This window comes from Mesoplodon bidens (assembly GCF_964165515.1).
Source record: "Mesoplodon bidens genome assembly, chromosome: X".
Classification (NCBI taxonomy): domain Eukaryota; kingdom Metazoa; phylum Chordata; class Mammalia; order Artiodactyla; family Ziphiidae; genus Mesoplodon; species Mesoplodon bidens.
In genome coordinates, this window is record NC_138163.1 from 114,602,773 (window position 1) to 114,621,278 (window position 18,506).

General features: G+C 35.8%; 1 protein-coding gene across 1 annotated transcript in view; it reads right to left on the reverse strand.

Moving 5' to 3' along the window:
• Window positions 1-290: 290 nt before the first annotated feature.
• The window catches only part of IL1RAPL1 (interleukin 1 receptor accessory protein like 1), a gene marked incomplete at both ends in the record, with an annotated part of 1,089,842 nt that continues 1,071,626 nt past the window's right edge, over window positions 291-18,506 (reverse strand). The window contains 3 exons of the mRNA XM_081223323.1: window positions 291-1,009; window positions 1,455-1,625; window positions 15,967-16,110. Of these exons, the coding sequence (XP_081079449.1) occupies window positions 291-1,009; window positions 1,455-1,625; window positions 15,967-16,110 (1,034 nt within the window). The remainder of the gene's footprint in view (window positions 1,010-1,454; window positions 1,626-15,966; window positions 16,111-18,506) is intronic.

An 18,506-nucleotide genomic window follows, 5' to 3' on the forward strand; every position in this document is an offset into this window, starting at 1 on the left:
AGGGTTTTCTATCTATACATAAGTCTCTTCTTTAAAAAAAGGTAAATTTACAAATTCCAAGGACATATAAAACAAAGTCAAAAAATGTAATGGTAAGAGACATGGTAAAACAGGAAGACACTGATGCTACAAAGAAATTGCAAAAAACATATGTACAAGACCCTGTTTTTCCTCATGTTCTAGAGATTGTAATGCATGTTTTTAACAGCAGCAGTCGAGGATTTAGTTCCAGGCACTGGACTGCAGACTCCACTCAGACTCCCAGGGACGGGGTGTCCCTTGCTTTTCTGTCACCATATCACACTGGATATACTGGTCTCCCTTGGCAACAGCGGCAGGATGGCACTGTTTGTGTGGGCCTCGTCTGGATTCTGCTCCCTGCTTGATTTTGTCTGTGGCCGCTGACCGTTGATGAGTGTCATAGGGATGTTACAATAGGTATGCTGATTTCCCATGGAGGTAAGAGGCAGGGTGCCGGTAGGAGGTACGTCGTACTCATAGCTTCGGTAGTAGTGTTTCTGACGCATTTGTGAATGGTAAGTGTTGTGAAAGGTGGATCGGAGATCTGGATGGGCAGTGGCTAGAGCTGTGGAGGTGGCCGCAGCCATGGAAATGGCTGAGACAGTCTGCAGCTCCCCAAAAGGCCCCTGCTCACTAACATCTAAAGCCTGCTCGTGCGTAATGGGTTCTATCCTCTTAAAAGGCATTTCATATTGTAAACGTTTCCAGAACTTAGAGTTCAGCTTGTTGCATTTTGGTCCACGCCATTTAATAACGGTCAGGAGCTTGATGGTGTGCTTGAGGGCCTCCACCTCCTGGTAGTTCATAACTCCTCGTAGCTCACTGCATTCAATTAGTATCACTTTAATTTCTCCAGTCACAAGCATGTTTCGAAGTCTGGTCTCCAGCTCAAAGATGCTCCAGCCCCTTCTGACTACATAATTTGGGGTCATGACAATAATCAGCCGCTTGCTTTGATCTACACACCTTGCCACATCTTCAATATATGCTACAACAGAGAAGAGGGTTTATCAGAATAAGTACATTGAACATTCGGTCCAGAAAGCCCCAGTAAATTCTCTTTCACACATTAAGTGAGAATTGCTGGTTCTTTTTGCTAGGTAAACCCTTGAGAAGATGAAAATAGCCAATGATCACTTTGAACAGAGTATGGGACTTTGCTTCTCTCAAAGATAGAAATGTTTTCCCAGGTACAAATCTCTCATTTGGTTTCTTTAAATGTCAAGGCTTATAACATGAGACGCTTTATAGAATAACAGAAGTAGCTTCCTCAGGGGTATCGACACTTATTTTTCATTTGAACACATATGCCATTTCTTTCTTGAGAAACTGAAAGATGTAGAAGAACTAAAAGTTTAAATTCTGTCTGAAAATGATGATTACACAGACGGACACAAGAATATGCACACTCTTAAATGAAAACATTAACTTACTTCCAGTTGGGATTAAATCTCTATCTGGTATAAACAACTTATATCCATAATGCTTTTCAAGCATATCAGGTAGGATTTCAAGAGCAAAGCGTTCTTCTTCCCCAGTCTCTTGATTCCACTGGTCAGGATCCACTTTGGTGTATGATAAGTATGCATCATAATCTTTATTATCTGTCAAGAACATTACAGAGTAAAGCTGAAGTCACTACTCTACAAAGAAAACAGTAGGACATGAGAATATTCACCTCATTTCATAAATATCTCCAAGTGTTCCACTTCTGGGATGCCAAAGAAAGAAGTCTTTATTAATTTTCATTAAGAATACAATAATGCCAAATATCATGGAATGAATTTGGGGGTATAAAGGAGTCACTATTTTTGTTGTTATTAAGACAGTAGGAGAAAATTAATGAAAAGAGCAATGAAATGGTAACGCTCAACATTTTTGATGCACAGATCATAGAGAATTTTGACAGCTTATAAAAGCCACATATTTGGATAGTATGTTCTTATTCTACATAAATGTACATTCACCTAATCAAAGAAAGAACAATGAAACTGGCTTGACTGGCTTGAGGAATGGTTTTTAGGTTGTGTGTGTTGTGCTGATTTTCTTTTGGGGAAAAAATAAAATGAAATTTGGAATAATTAATTTTTCTTTGGGAGCTGGTTCTTGGATTTTAGAACTGAGTTTAGTATGCTGAATTATTATAGAAATACATATTGTTTTCCTGATCTTCATTTACCTTACATGTAAATTATTGCCAAATTATTTTTCATCATGTTAATCAGTTTGACTATAAGAATCAAAAATTATAATACAAATGAATGAAACTTAGTTCTTAAATTTGATTTCTTTCCTCATTCTTCCCCATATTTCATGAGAACTCTTCAAATATTTGATGACTACTATCGTGCATTATTTTTATCTTAACGTAAACATCCCCAAATTCTCATTTGTTGTTTCTTAGAATAAGAAGTCATTTATCTTCTGCATAGTCTCATTCTCCAATTTCCTTTTCAGAGTGTGATATCAGGATTCATAATTCACCTCAATTCTAAATACTATCAGTATGCTGAGCCTATCAATATCAATATGCTTAGGTCTCTTTTGTGCTTCTTTCCTAATGATTGTCATTGTATTATTTGATTATTAGATCAAGTTGAGTTGAAACACTCTTAAATTTCAGAACAAAATGAACTGGGCATTTGGTATAGAAAATTTCAAATCTTTGGGGTATAAAACATCAAAGTTACAGGGGCATCCATGACTTGCTCTGGATGGCTTTGGGACACTCCTTTTGACTTCAAAGACACTAAACCTCACTTCTGTAACTTGTCATGGAAAACTCAGAAAACTGTTTACTTCACCTAAAGTTAACACAGGCATATAAGAAGCTAGCAATTCTACTATAGGATCCCTGGGGAAAAGAACCTTTAGCTATGGAAGATTTTTTTAAAGCGCATTTCAGGTAAAAAAAAAAAAAAGTAATCATCCCTATCATATTTTGGTATTTGGTATTTTCTTTATTTTTCAACCAGGATATAGTTGTACATAGTATAAATAAAATTCAATTTTCACAAAAAATAATAATTATGTTTGTTATACCATGTCTACGCACACATGCCAGCAGTCTATAGTGGTACCATTTTGTTGATGTAAATACTTTAGTTGAGTAAGAAATCATAGAAAATAGCACATAATAAAGCTATAATATAATACCAGTTAGTATTTAATTAAAATGTCCATTTATTAGATAATCACATGCCATATCTATGAGATAAAATCTTCCCCTTTGCAATATGGGTCAGTAGCTTCCAGTTTAGTAGTAGATGTAGACAAGTCAACAATCTATTTCCAGAGGATAAATGTGTTGCAAAGAGTAGTACAGGGGTCATGGGCCAAAGGGAGGACTCTTTAAGCCAGACTGCAGATTGTAGAATGGTTTCATGCATATACTACTTTCTTTCTGGGAGGTTTTCCTCTTCCAGATTTTTACAAAGTACTGTAAAATGCTCAAGTTTGCTCAGACCTGAGATGTATAATGACTAGATTCTCATTCTTTGCTTTTTGCCTTCTGTAGGCTTAAAAAGTATTTGACAACCAGATCAATATGAACAACAAAAAGAACACAGCACTTATGACTCAGAAGAGATGTAAACAATGGTCCACCAATACTCGTAAGATCCAGCTGGATATCACTTCTGCTTATATGACACTGTTTCTGGCTCCCCTGCCTCTTCAATGGACATCTCTCTTCCATTCCATAAATACTGTCATTTCTCAAGATGTTTTCTGTGGCCTGTTTCATTTGTCTTTCAGTCTATTTTCCCTTAAAAATCTCCTTTCCTCCTATGACATCAACAACCACTTCTGTGTAGACGTCTCTCTAATGTAGATGTCCAATCTCGTCTTCTTTCTCATGAACCTGTAACCTGGACCCCTTAATTTGGATGTTCAGCACGTACCTCACATTTGACATGCTCACAACAAAACAAGCTTCCCATCTCAAGCTTTGTTTTCACATTTTATTTCACTTAAATTTTATTAGCATAACAATCTCACATCTTTAGTCTCCAAACTTCAGAGGCATGTTCCACTTATCTCTTTTCATTACCAATAATCTCACAGCCACTCACTGGTAAAAATCCTTTGGATTCTGTTTCCATCCTAGGTGAGGCCCTACTCTCTTCTCAACTGTTATAATTATATTTTAGTGGGTCTTCCCTCTCCATTTCCTTATTCTTCTGGCCCATTCCACATAGAATCACAAAATTTATTTTTCCAAACCTCACCACTGATTATGTTTATGGTAGCTTAAAAAATATTTATGGCTATCCGTTGTCAAAAAACCAGCAGCTAACTCTGCAGTTGTTTCCTTTGAATCTGAGTCTGATATCATTGAGTTGAAGGTGATCTCTTTTCCCATGTATTATATTACTGTGCTCACATCTTATCTTCTTTCTTTGACTACAAGATCCTTGACTCAGATATGTGACTAGTGCTTAGTAGATGCTCAAACATATCTGCTGATGAAATGAATCAATGGCCTCTCATTTGGGTATCACATGACATACCTTATGGCTAGTGTGGAGATTTTCTCAAGATTTGGGCCATTTCCTAGGAGAGGTGGCTTTGGTGATACACACTCCAAGCTGCCTGGACTCCTCAAGTAATTACTAGGAGCTACAGGGTCAAAGTTTAGCAAAGTTCCTTTGGAATAATCTTGAACTGTATTTTCTCACTGTGACTCAGTTGAAGACCTCAGAGTCCTTGTAAACTTTTCTGAAAAAGTGGTTTTCATGCTAAAGCATGAATGGCAACAATTTGGAGGACTTGATAAAATACAGACTGTTAGGCCCCACCTCCAGAGTTTTCAATTCAGAGCATCTGGAATATGTCCTTAGAATTTGAATTTATAGCAAACTAACAGGTGATACTGCTGCCAGTCCAGGGACAATACTTTGAGAAACTCTGCTCTAGGACAGGGTATAGGTACCCAAAGGTCTCAAAGGCATCAAAGAACTGCAGTCAGCTGCCAGGTAATTGATCAAAGTACCACAAAACCTACACACTGCAGTCTCAACTCCATGATGAGTGGTCTTGATACTTACAGGGCATGTGCTCTAAATAAAATAGCTGAAAATCCACTTTCATCAAAAAGGGGATAAATTCTTACCTAGACTAATATATTCAGTAACTGTATTAAGCTTAAATGAACCTTGGGAAGAGGTGCTGTGGTCTCAGTCAGTTTTCTATCTCTTTATGTCATCTGAGTGAATTTACAACATTTAAGCTAATATCTCCCAGATAAAAAGGAGTTGCTCACATGTTGGTTATTCTGGTAATAAGGCCCCTTGCAAGCATCTGCAGCAGCTTCCTCCCTCAAATCAATGGGACACTGGATTGATATCTAATTCCTCTCTTTCCCCAGAGGCTAGGTCAGTGCAGTATTGGGCTAGGCATTTATTTACCCACAGAAGCAAACTCCTGACTTGAAAATTATCAGACTGCAAACACCAGGCCAGATATCATGCTAAATTCAGCAATGTTTTCTGATTCAAAATCATATGGATTCTAAGGTTTCTTCTTTTTTCCCAGTTACCAGCTGAATCTGAATCTTGGGAAATATCTCTTAGATTTTTTTTATATCTGCAAGAACATATATTTACTAATCTTAATGTGTATAAGAAACTGAAAATTTGAGATTTTTTATAATCATAGAAAAAATTATGCTAAGATTTTTAAAGGTAGGACTGTGTTCTTTTAAATTCAACTTAAGTTTATAAACAGCTGAAAACTAGTTAGTCATAACAAGATAGTACAACAATATATTTCTTATTCTGAACTTTATTCTCTAAATTTTATTTTCTGTAACTTAAACCTTCAACTATAATTCTATTGACTACAGAGATGGAAAGCAGTTGATGTACACACCCTCTGTAATCATATTCATAAACTCTAATATAGTCATTGATTTACTCTTTCCATGATTTTCAAGAGATTCTGACTGTAATTTCCCACAAAAAAAAGAAAAATAGGAATGAAGTCAGCAAGATGGTCAAATAAGACATCCCTTGCATGTATCCTCTCAGCTGCAGTACAGAGCCAGTCCTGCCCACCCAAGGACCCATCCAGTGACCAGATAGAAGCCTTCCCAGAAACCTGGTGGGAGACATACCCATCCACACACCTGGCAATAGGTCCACCGAGTGAAGACCCGATTGTGGATCCTGAAGTGAACACTTGTCCAAGTGCTATACTACTGAACAAGATACTAGAGGCATTCCTCTCCACCCAGAGACCAGACAGGATCTATGTGAACCTGAGCTCCTGCTCACAAGCCTGCCAACCATGAATGTCACTGCAGACCCAGAAACAGGCTCAAAACTAGCTCCAGCCCAGAATGGTTATGATTCTGGAGGTAATCCCATTGGCCTGGGGAACAGACAGAAGAACTTTACCTGCTAAAGTCAGTGTGTAAAGATTAGAAGAGATGTTTGCTCCTTCAAATGCAGAGACACTAATGCAGGGATACAGATCACAAAGAATCGGGCAAATATGACATCACCAAAGGAAACTAATAAAGCGCCAGTAACCAAGCCCTAAGAAATGGAGATCTACAACTTGTCCAACAAAGAATTAAAAATAATCATCTTAAAGGAAATCAGTGAAATAAGAAATAACACAGATAGACAATTTAACAAAATGAGAAAACAATGCATGAACAAAATGAGAATTTTATTAAAGAAACAGAAACCATAAAAAAGAATCAGACAGAAATCCTCAAGCCAGCAACTACTTTGACTGGTGAATTCTACCAAATATTTAAAGAAGAATTAATGCAATCCTCAAACTTTTCCAAGAAAAAATTGAAGAGGAGGGAACACTCTCAAACTCATTTTATGAGGCCAGCATTATCCTGATACCAAAGCCAGATAAGGACACTACAAAAAAACTATAAGCCAGCATCCCTAATGAATATAGATACAAAAAAATCTCAACAAAATACTAGCAAACCAAATTCAACCGTACATTAAACAGATAATATAACATGATCAGTGGGATTTATGGGACTTCCCTGGCAGTCCAGTGGTTAAGACTCCATGCTTACACTGTAGGGGGCATGGGTTCAATCCCTAGCCAGGGAACTGTGATTCCACATGCTGTGTGGCATGGGCAAAAAAAGAAAGCAGGGTTTATTCCTGGGATGCAAGGATGGATCAACATATGCAAATCAATTCCATTTAGAATATCATCAAAAATTATAAAATACTGAAGAATAAATTTAGCCAAAGAGGTGAAAGATCTGTACATTGAAAACTATAAGACACTGATGAAGAAACTGAAGAAGAAACAAATGGAAAGCTATCCCATGTTCATTAATCAGAACAGTTAATATTGTTAAAATGTCCATAATACCCAAAGCTATGTATAGATTCAATATAATCCCTATCAAAATTCCAATGGCAATTTTAACAGAAATATAAAAAAATTCTAAAATTCATATGGAATCAAAAAAGACCCTGAATAGCCAAAGCAATATTGAGAGAGAAGAGCCCAGCTGGAGGCATCACACTTCCTGATTGCAGACTATACTTACAAAGCTATAGTAATCAAAACAGTATGGTGCTGACATAAAAACAGACACATAGACCAATGGAACAAAACCAAGAGCCCAGAAATAGACCCACAAATATGTGGTCAGTTGATATTTGACAAGGGGGCCAAGAATACGCAATGTGGAAAGGATAATCTTTTTAATAAATGGTGTTGGGAAAACTGTCTATCCACATGCAAAAGAAAAAAGCTGGGGCCCTATTTTACATCACTCACAAATTTTAATCTGAAATGGATTAAAGACTTAAATGTAATACTTGAAACCATAAAACTCCTAGGAAAAAACATAAGGAAAAACTCCTTAACATTAGTTTTGGCAACAATTCTTTGGCTATGACACAAAAAGCACAAGCAACAAAAGCAAAACTAAACAAGTGTGACTATATCAAACTAAAAAGCTTCTGCACAGCAAAAGAAACAATCAATAAATAAAATGGCAAGTTACAGAATGGGAGAAAATATTTGCACACCATATATTACATAAGGGGAGGGTTAATATCTAAAATATATAAGGAACTCATACAACTCAACAGCAAAGACATGTAGGACATACAATGGCCAAAAGGTGTATAAAAAGATCATCACTAATCATCAAGAAATGCAAATCAAAACCACAATGACACCTCACCTCATACTTCTTAGGATGGTTATTATCAAAAAGACAAGGTAACAACTGTTGGCAAGGATGTAGAGAAAAGGGAACCCTTCTGCCCTGTTGGTGGGGATGTAAGTTGGTGCAGCCACTATGTAAAACAGTATGGAGATTCCTCATAAAATTAAAAATAGAAGTACCATATGATCCAGCAATCCCACTTCTGGGTATATATCTGAAGGAAATGAAACCACTCTCTCAAAGAGATATCTGTACCTCAGTGTTCACTGCAGAATTATTCACAATAGCCAAGACATGGAAACCACCTAAGTGTCCATCAACAGATGAATGGATAAAGAAAATGTGTATATATGTGTGTGTGTATACATATAAATAATACATATATATAAAAATACATACACACATATATACACACACAGCAGAATATTATTTAGTAGAATATTATTCAGCCATAAAAATGAAGAAAACCTTCCATTTTATTTAGATGGATCATTATGCTTAAGTGAAACAAGTCAGACAGAGAAAGACAAATACTGAATGATCTCACTTACAATGTGGAACTGAAAAAGCTGAATTCATAGAAACAGAGAGTAGAATGGTGGTTGTCAAGGGCTGGGGGCAGGGGAAAGGGGGAGATGTTGGTCAAAGTAAATAAACTTCCTGCTATAAGAAAAATAATTTCTAGGGATACATACACAGCTTGGTGAATATGGTTAACAATACTGTATTATATACTTGAGAGTTGCAGAGAATAGATCTTAAATTTTCTCACTACAAAAAGAAATAGTTATGTGAGGTGATGGATATGTTAAGTAACATTATTGTGGCAATCATTTCACAATATATATGTGTATCAAATCGTCACACTGTATACCTTAAACTTACACAATGTTATATGTCAATTATATCTGAATAAAGCTGGGGGGAGAAAGAAAAACAAACAAACCAAAAACACCAAACCTAACCAATTAATTAGTTGCTTTGTTACTTTAAGTCAAACAATTAGTCCAGTAGAATTTTCTCCTTCAATTTACCGAATGAACTACTATGTTTTATAAAAAGATATATTTGAGGGGGAAAACGTTTGGACTCTGGAGAGTTAAGAAATAAAAATATGAATTAAAAATATTATTAAGAAATCTTGAAGAGAGAAGGAAAATATAGAACTGTGTATCAGGAATAAAAAAAGTGGTTGGAAAAATGATAAATAAATATTTTCCTCTTTGACATATGAGAGGATATTAGTCAATTCTCTTTAAAAGGATTGAGAAATCAAAGGATCCATGGATTTTTTTAGAACAATAGAGCTTTTAAGAAAATGTAGACTGAAGACTCCCTTATCAAGATGAAGGTGGTGGCTATACTGGATGTGGGCTAGGAAAGAGATTTACTGACAGTATAAATGGCTTGGGATTGACATTCACGTCTTTGGGAGTTTTTAACTTTTAAACGCCTGTTGAATAGTTGTCAGATGTTATTGGCAGGTGGCCACTTCTTTTTTTAAATTTACTTTCAAGTATTTATAAGTCACATATGTGAAATTGACTAGTGACAGAGGCCATTATTCAGCAAATGGATTACCAAAAGGAGACCCAGGTAGGGCCCAATGATGAACTGTGTATTTCATTTTAAAAGGCGATTTTCTATGTTTGCATGTAGTATATTAGCACAGAATTATGTGATCATTAAAAACTAGCATTGACATAATTTGAATAAATAAGAGTTTTTAAAAAATTAAGTCATTTTTTTCTTGTATTTCAGATTTGCCTTCATATACTTTTTTATATTTCCAACTAATAATTTTTCAATTAAAAACTCTGCAGAAATAGATGATAGATCTTTGAATAAAAACATTAAGCATATATTAATATTTTGATTTTGTGATTATTGAATGTCATTGTATTAATAAATTCCACTTTTCATGTCAATTCAGCCATGGCAGCATCTGACAATTATACTCGAAAATAAAGCTGATTGAGTTTTACACTTTGAAAATTTAACAATATTGTTCTAGTTTACATGTTTTACTACTTGGTACTTTTCTGAATCCATTTGAATCCATAGGACCTCAAAAAAGAGGTCCTTCTGCTCCCATAAATAACTAAATGAATGTGATAAGGAATCTTGAATTCATAATGCTCTACAAGTTGTAAGTATTCACTAGTAAGTGCTCATTACTCAAAGTGAAAAGGGCTGCAAAAATGATGTGCCTGAAGTACCATTTTAGTAAAGATGAAAGAGAAAATAACTAGACCTTGGGATTATGAGGGGAATCTTTGTAAGTCAGGGGGAAATATGAATTGTATATGAGAGAGAGAAAGAGAAGGGAGGAAGAAGAGACAGGAAAGAAGGAAGGAAGGAAGGAAGACAGAAAGGAAGGAAGGAAGAAAGGACTACCTTTATACAAGCATTTAAACAAAAGTGGAAGGGAAACCCCAGTCAGAGGCATGGAGGGACAAAGGATTCTGGTTGTTGTGATAACTGTATTTTTTTTTGTAATTATTCCAGCAAAGATGGTGGGATATTATGTTAGTGTATGGTCAGCTCTAGAGACAGTAGGTTGCCTTTATGAGGATGGTCAGCTAGCATTTAATTAGAATAAGGCAACACTCTAGAGCCACTACAAACACTTCAACTATCTTTATTTCTGATCAAAAGTAGATGCTTCATTAATTAGCACAATGGATGCTAGAAATAAAGTTTCATTGCTAAAATTAGTGGCTTTTTACTAAGTATAGTAGATCTTGGAAATGGACCCTCCATGTTGAAATCAGTGGTACTCAAGACATATGCAAAGGAAATCATAAATAAAACGAAAAGATAACCTACAGAATGGGAGAAAATATTTGCAAATGATGTAGCCGACAAGGGATTAATTTCCAAAATATACAAACAGCTCATAGAGCTCATTATCAAAAAAACAACCCAATCAAAAAATGGGCAGAAGATGTAAATAGACATTTCTTCAAAGAAGACATGCAGATGGCCAAAAGGCACATGAAAAAGTGCTCAGCATCACTAATTATTAGAGAAATGCAAACCAAAACTACGAGGTACCACCTCCCATCTGTCAGAATGGCCATCATTAAAAATTGTACAAATAATAAATGCTAGAGAGGGTGTGGAGAAAAAGGAACCCTCCTACACTGTTGGTGGGAATGTAGTACAGCTATATAGAGAACACTATGGAGGTTCTTTAAAAAACTAAAAATAGAGTTGCCATATAATAAAGCAATCCCACTCCTGGGCATATATCCAGAGAAAACTCTAATTCAAAAAGATACATGCACCCCAATGTTCACTGCAGCACTATTTTACAATAGCCAAGACATGGAAGCAACCTAAATGTCCATTGACAGATAAATGGATACGGAAGATGTGGCGCGCGCGCACACACACACACACACACACACACACACACACACAGTGGAATATTACTCAGTCATAAAAAGAACGAAATAATGCCATTTGCAGCAACATGGAAGGACCTAGAGATTAGCATACTAAATGAAGTAAGACAGAAAAAGACAAACATCATATGATACCGCTTATATGTGGAATCTAAAAAAAATGATACAGATGAACTTAATTACAAAACAGAAATAGAGCCACAGACAGAAAACAAACTTATGGTTACCAAAGAGTAAAGGGGGGGAGGAATAAATTAGGAGTTTGGGATTTACATATACACACTACTATGTATAAAATAAATAAACAACACGGGTTTACTATGTAGCACAGGGAACTATACTCAATATTTTGTAATAACCTATACAGGAAAAGAATCTGAAAAGGAATTTTATTTATTTATTTATTTAAAACAGAATCACTTTGCTGTATACCTGAAACTAACACAACATTGTAAATCAACTATTCTTCAATTAAAAAAAGACATATGGATAACATAACATCATTTAGAGACACATCCCACCCCTCAAGTATCTAGCGGGGTCAGTGTCCTGCCTCCTTAGGGAAACTGTTCCAGGCTGATTCCAAATGGTTCTGTGTCCTGATGAAGAATATGTTTTTCATAAATTCAAATTTATTTCAGAAAGAATGTAAAAAGTTACATGTAATAGAAAAGGTGGTAAATATTAGAGAAATTTTTGAAAAAATATAAGTATAAACATCTCAAATCATAACACACTACAATGCTGTTCTCATGTTTAAATATTATCTTTCAGTTCTTACCTACATGGAGACATAGGTATGTGCAAAGCTGATGATCATAGTATACAAATCTTTTTGTTTTCTGCTTTTCATTTAATAGCATGACATTTTTCTGTATCACTACCCAGTTAATGAAGAATATTCTTAGGTGTCTTTAGATGGTTAGCCTAATCTTGCCACTGGCATTATCACATTTGCCTCAGGGGTAAGGTTTTTTGCAAGGTTTTTGGGGAACTCACACACAGACACACAGACACACACACTCACATGACACAGAGTTGGGACTTCTTCAAGTTTATAGGATAGGTTAAATTATTGTTTATTAATAAATGTACATGCAGCAGAATTTGTCCAAATTTTCTTTCACTATTTTGTGGAACCAAGGTGGTAGAGGAGTAATTTACCTTCTCCTACCCCTAATCATTATGGTTACCTCATTTACTCAAAGGGACCTGAGAATTATATGTAACTGCATTGTCTTGGTCCATTCTCAATAGTTGTGTTTGTCCAAAGACCAGCACCTCGTTTTAACAGGAATTATGCATGCTCAGATTCCATGGGGGTGGCCAGGCTATAAATGTAAGTTGGGTCACCCTGTTACAGCAGTTGCTTTCTTAGCTAAGAAAACTTTCTGCTCTGGCAGGCAACATAGAGGCATGCTCTTTTTTTTTTTTTTTTTCAGAGAATCACAGTAAATTTGTACTTAGAAAGAGAAGTCTGGCCGAGTGTGCAGGATCAAATGGAGGGGAACAGAAAAAGGCTAAGAAGGTGGTGCAGGAGGAACGCACAAGGCATTTGCAATGAAGACTGAGGGAAGAGTCTATTTTCAAGAGGTACAATTAACTGACCATGATTACTAATTGGAAATGGCAGATGAGGAGGAAGTGAAGCAAATGAGGTAGAGGATGATACAAAGAACTGAGACGTAAAATGGAGGATGATAAGAAATGAGTGTGTGGGGTGTGTGACTCAAAAGCTGGGGTTGGGACCTATCATAGTGGAGAAAACCAACAGGTTAGCAGAGAAAAAAATGATAACAAGAGACCTGGGAGAAGGACATTTAGATTTAGGAGTCATTTGTACACAAATGCAAGTGTAGACAGCATTGTATATGTGATCCAAAAAGGTGGTGCTGCAGAATTAGAAGAGAAGTGCTAAGGCCTGAGTCTAGGGGAAACAATAAAATGTAAGGCTGTGTAGAGGGGAACAAGGAGTGATGTGAACTAACTAAGAGAGCAAAGTATCAATATGTTCCATCTTGGAAAAATAGAATGCTTTTGATATACAACTGATACAATCAGGTAATGCCTATTGCAATGACTTGAAAGGAAATGACTAAATGTGTCTAGATGCCAAATAGTCCATCTCCTAGTCTGACACAGTGATGGAAATTTGGGGGATTTGGAGTCATTTAGACCTGGGTTTGAACTCTGTCTTCCTGGTTGTATAGCTCTCTATCAATAAAATAGTCAACACAGCCCTTGTCATTTAATACATATTCAATAAATAGTCAGTGAATCTGTTATTATCAATCACCATAGTTCTGACACTACTTCAAAATATGAGGTAAACTTTCTTTCCCTCTTTTTCTTCACACTCTTTGCCTTTCCTTCCAAGAGCACTTTATGTATTCCCTTTTCAGGGGAGATAACATGGTACCCAAGAATAAAGAAGACCGATCAACCTTGACTTTCAAATTACAGTGTTTGAAGCCAAGTCAAGAATATGAAAAGTTTGGGGTCTCTTAACAATTATCTCTTCTTTAGAAAAAGAAAGGACTTGTGGGAGAGCTAGGAAGAATGGGGATTTGATGATGTCACAGAAAGTTTTCAACAATGGAAGAGTAGATATTTATTCAACCATAATAGCATGTGTAGAAGGATCTAAGGGGATGAGACTAAGGTTTAGAGGCAACTAAACTCTTCAGAATCTTCTACCATTCAGAACACGACAAAAAATTATACTGGAAATTGATAGTTTTGGTGAAATCATTCATATCATTCAGAACACAAAATATGTTCAAAATAGATAAAGTGAGACTTGTTTAGGTAATCTGCTTTTTCTAATACCTTCTACTATGCTAACTGTGCAAGCAACAGCAGATCTTTAGGTTATATTGAACACACCAAAGTTTTAAAAAGCTAAAAACAATAGGGGCTCAGTGTTCAATAAAATAAAGGCTTTGTAAATAGACCTATATTCAAATCCCATCGTGGCCACTTACAATAATACTAGTGCTATCTTCTTTAGTAAGTTATTTAACCACTGGGAGCCTCAGTTGCTTTATCAGTAAAATGGAGATTATAACATTGACCTTAGATTTTTTTTTGAGGCTTAGCAAAAATGATTTTAAGAATGCCTAGCACTTTGCTTGATTCTCACTCAACAACGACTCTGACATTGGCAATTTTCTCATATCTCTTTGAAGCAGTACTGAACAATTTAATAATTTGTATGAACAGGCAAGGAAGTTAGAAACAAAGAATAAATAGGCTAATCAGTACTTTAAAATGAAAAAAAACCCAACAAACAAACAGCTTTGCTGCAGCACAGACTTCACCCTGATGGGAAGGGGAGAAGGTTAAAAAGAGAGGAGTGTGAGGGATGTTGAATAAATTGCTCTTCTTCACAAGTCTGACAAACTACAGTTCTACCTGTGATTTATTCCAGAGGCCCCGGAAATGTGGTAGCATGGGCAATTGCTTTATTTTCCTTTGTACCAATTAGTGAAAAATGGATAGTCAATAAAAAGAGATTACAAAAATGATCAAGAAACCTTGACCGTCTGTACAATTTATTGTCACTTCACATATGCTTCCTATATTGCAAGTCTATCTTATATATGAATCACTTTCAAACGACCAAAAAAGGAAAAAAAAACTTTAGTCCTCTCATGTGCGGTTTATGGAGCTCAATTTTAAGGACTCCAAATTCTTCTTAGGTTGTACACATATTCATGACTGACCAGAGGCAAATAATAATTATGATTTCTACAAAAACAATATTTACTTATCCAAGTTGAGTAAAAGTATTAGATTTATTATTATGAAAACAACTTGCTTGTACACTTTCCTATCTGTTGGTCCCCACTTGGAAAAAAATTAGCCTGTCTAAATATAGCTAAATAAACAGGATTGAAAAGACTGCTGGATGATTTCTAAAATATTTGGTACTGTTTCTTATAACTGACCAGTCTAAACAAGGAACAAATTGAGATTCACTTCAAACTATTGGGCCAGGGAACACAATTAAAAGAGACACTCCTTACCTCTATAGAAGTAAAGCTGGACTTTCAGTACTGATTACAAGGTGAGAGAAGATGAACACACTGATAACACTCTAATCAGCGTTTGTAATTCGCAAGTGCTGTTTGGAATACCATTCTAAAAAGAGTAGGTGTTGCTTTACAATTTTCAGAGGAAAATACCTACTGGCTGCAAAGCATCACACATATAGTTCCATATAAAAGATGAATTTACAAACTGAACATTGAAAGACTGTAAGAGCTGCTGCAAATGGTTATTCAGGTAACTTTTCTTCCCCTCAAAAAAACAAAAGCAGGAAACAGAATATTCAGAAAGAACATTAAAAGAGGGAACTCATCTTACCTCCATCCAGCTCCTCAGCCCCAAAATGATTCCTATAGAAGAGCATGATTTCTATCTTGTAACACTTGTAGATGGTCACCAAACAAACAAGCAGCAGAAGGATAGCACCAAGCCCTCCAGCAAGTTCAACTGTATACATCAGCTCTAGAAAAAAAATTACAAGAGGGAATTATACCATATTCTCATACAAAATCATAAATTCAACTTGATTTCACAGTTTTGTGGATGAGATCAGATGTAGGTAATGGATTAACACAACCCCTTTTCTCCCTGAGAATTTGATCTTTTGATAACTTTCTAGCTGTTTCCTTGGTAACCAGATAAGGTAGTATGTGGTAACTGTGTTTCTAAGCAACATTGCTTCTGGTAAAAATGAACCTATATTGGTAGACTGCATTTGGACTGAGAGAATTATAAATACCTGATTGGAAACTATAATTTTGAGCTTGCTGGAGTGCAAGTAACTCTTACATATAAACCCATCCCTTGTGGGAATCCTGCAAGCTATGCTCATGGAGTTGATAAAAGAAAAATCGGTTCCTGTGGATATGAAGCTTTTAAGCCAGGATGGTTTCTGAACTCACCCAATATGAATCTTGATCCTTCCCACCTGAGCTGTCACCTGGGGGTTGGGGCTGAGAAGAGACGAGGGGTCAAACAGCACAGTTCCTGAAGGGCAGTGTGGACTGTCGCATAGAGTGTTGGGTGGACCACCTAATGAATACTGTCTGCTGGCTCCTGTCAGAAGCAATAACACTTGTCCTGTAGCTTTCTGAATAGAGTGGTGCCAATGTGGCTGACCACGGTCTTGGAGGCTGAGTGCTAACTTGGGCATAAGAAATAGGCTCTCTAGTGGATGTCACACCAGACTATGTTGGTAGTATTTTCCTTTCACTAAGCTACTTAAAATGTTTTTTCTTATCCTTTCTTTCCGCTTTTACTTGGTATGTTACTACCTTCTATCCAAAAGAGGAATTTTCCTGCCATTCACTGTATACAAGTTCTCTTATTCCTATTGAATGTCTATATTGCATAAAAAATGATCAGAAGTTTAAGGGATAAAATATTCACTTCTTTTTTTCTCCTTTAGAGCTCATGAACATTGTAACAAATTCAATGACACTGGTATTTAAACATTAAGCCAGAATGCACAGATTTTGAAACTCACTTTAACTGCCTATTTATGCATGTTGACCTTGATCATCATAGTCCAAATGTTATTGATGGGTATTCATTGTTCCCTGTAGCTGACAACTACCTTGAAAAATACTAGTTTCCTTAATTAACATTAAAGATAAATATTCCTGAAATTATGGCTCTAAAATAATGGTATTTTGATCCTGTAATTTACAATCCACTAATGGGTTATCTAATTTTGTAACATAGTCAGTGTAGTTTTAGACTGAGAACTTTAAAATAATCTATGGTTTTGCAGTGACAAGTACTCTTGGGTTACAAGATCACTCCTGAGATCTTACAAATAGGGTGAAATCATCATGGGTGCAATGTAGTATCAGTGATAAATAATCTGAAAAGTATGGCTGTAATTTTCTCACAAGGACATGTTTGTGTGTGTGTGTGCTTGCATGTGATGTCACTTTTCCTGTGATGATTACAGAAAAAAAAAACCTCAGCCATATTTCTCATTATCTACTCCTTCATTCCTAATTCAACAGTTTAATTAAAAAATACATATAAACTACTGTTTCATCAAGTGTATTTTTCTGCTCTTATTAAAATTAAATAGGACACAGAAGAAAAACTTATAAAAAGTGATTGGACTTTATAAATTTAAGAAAGAAAAAATAAAGTGAGTTATTAAATCTTTTAGAGTCTAAGTGAATTAATATGAAGTGTGAAATACTAAAAAGTACCTCAAGGAAATTTATAATTTTTTATTTGTAAATATCAGACAGCTTTATTTGTTGAATCTTGTGAGGGACTACACAAGATAGTACTACAAAAGTACCAGGAATAAAATACAAAACCCAATTTAGTATAATGTTTTCCCCACTACTATGTGAACAGAAAAGATTAGTGTGTAGATAAGTCTGTGGGGTACACTGAGTTTTGTTCTCTCAGGATATCAGTTAAACTCCACCACACAAAGAAGCCTGTATAAAACTCTAACTTATGCCCATAGGCTAATGTATATACCAGAAAAAATCTGATTTAAATTACACTGGGTATAATGGGAAAGAGAAGCATTTGGACTATGGCTACTTTTTTTTAACATTTTTATTGGAGTATAATTGCTTTACAATGGTATGTTAGTTTCTGCTTTATAACAAAGTGAATCAGCTATACGTATACATATATCCCCGTATCTCCTCCCTCTTGCGTTTCTCTCCCACCCTCCCTATCCCACCCCTCTAGGTGGTTACAAAGCACCGAGCTGATCTCTCTGTGCCATGCGGCTGCTTCCCACTAGCTATCTATTTTACATTTGGTAGTGTATATATTGGACTACGGCTCCTTTTAATATTCATTCTGTTTTCTAATATAATGTATTACACACTTGGAATTCATCACTCTGAAAT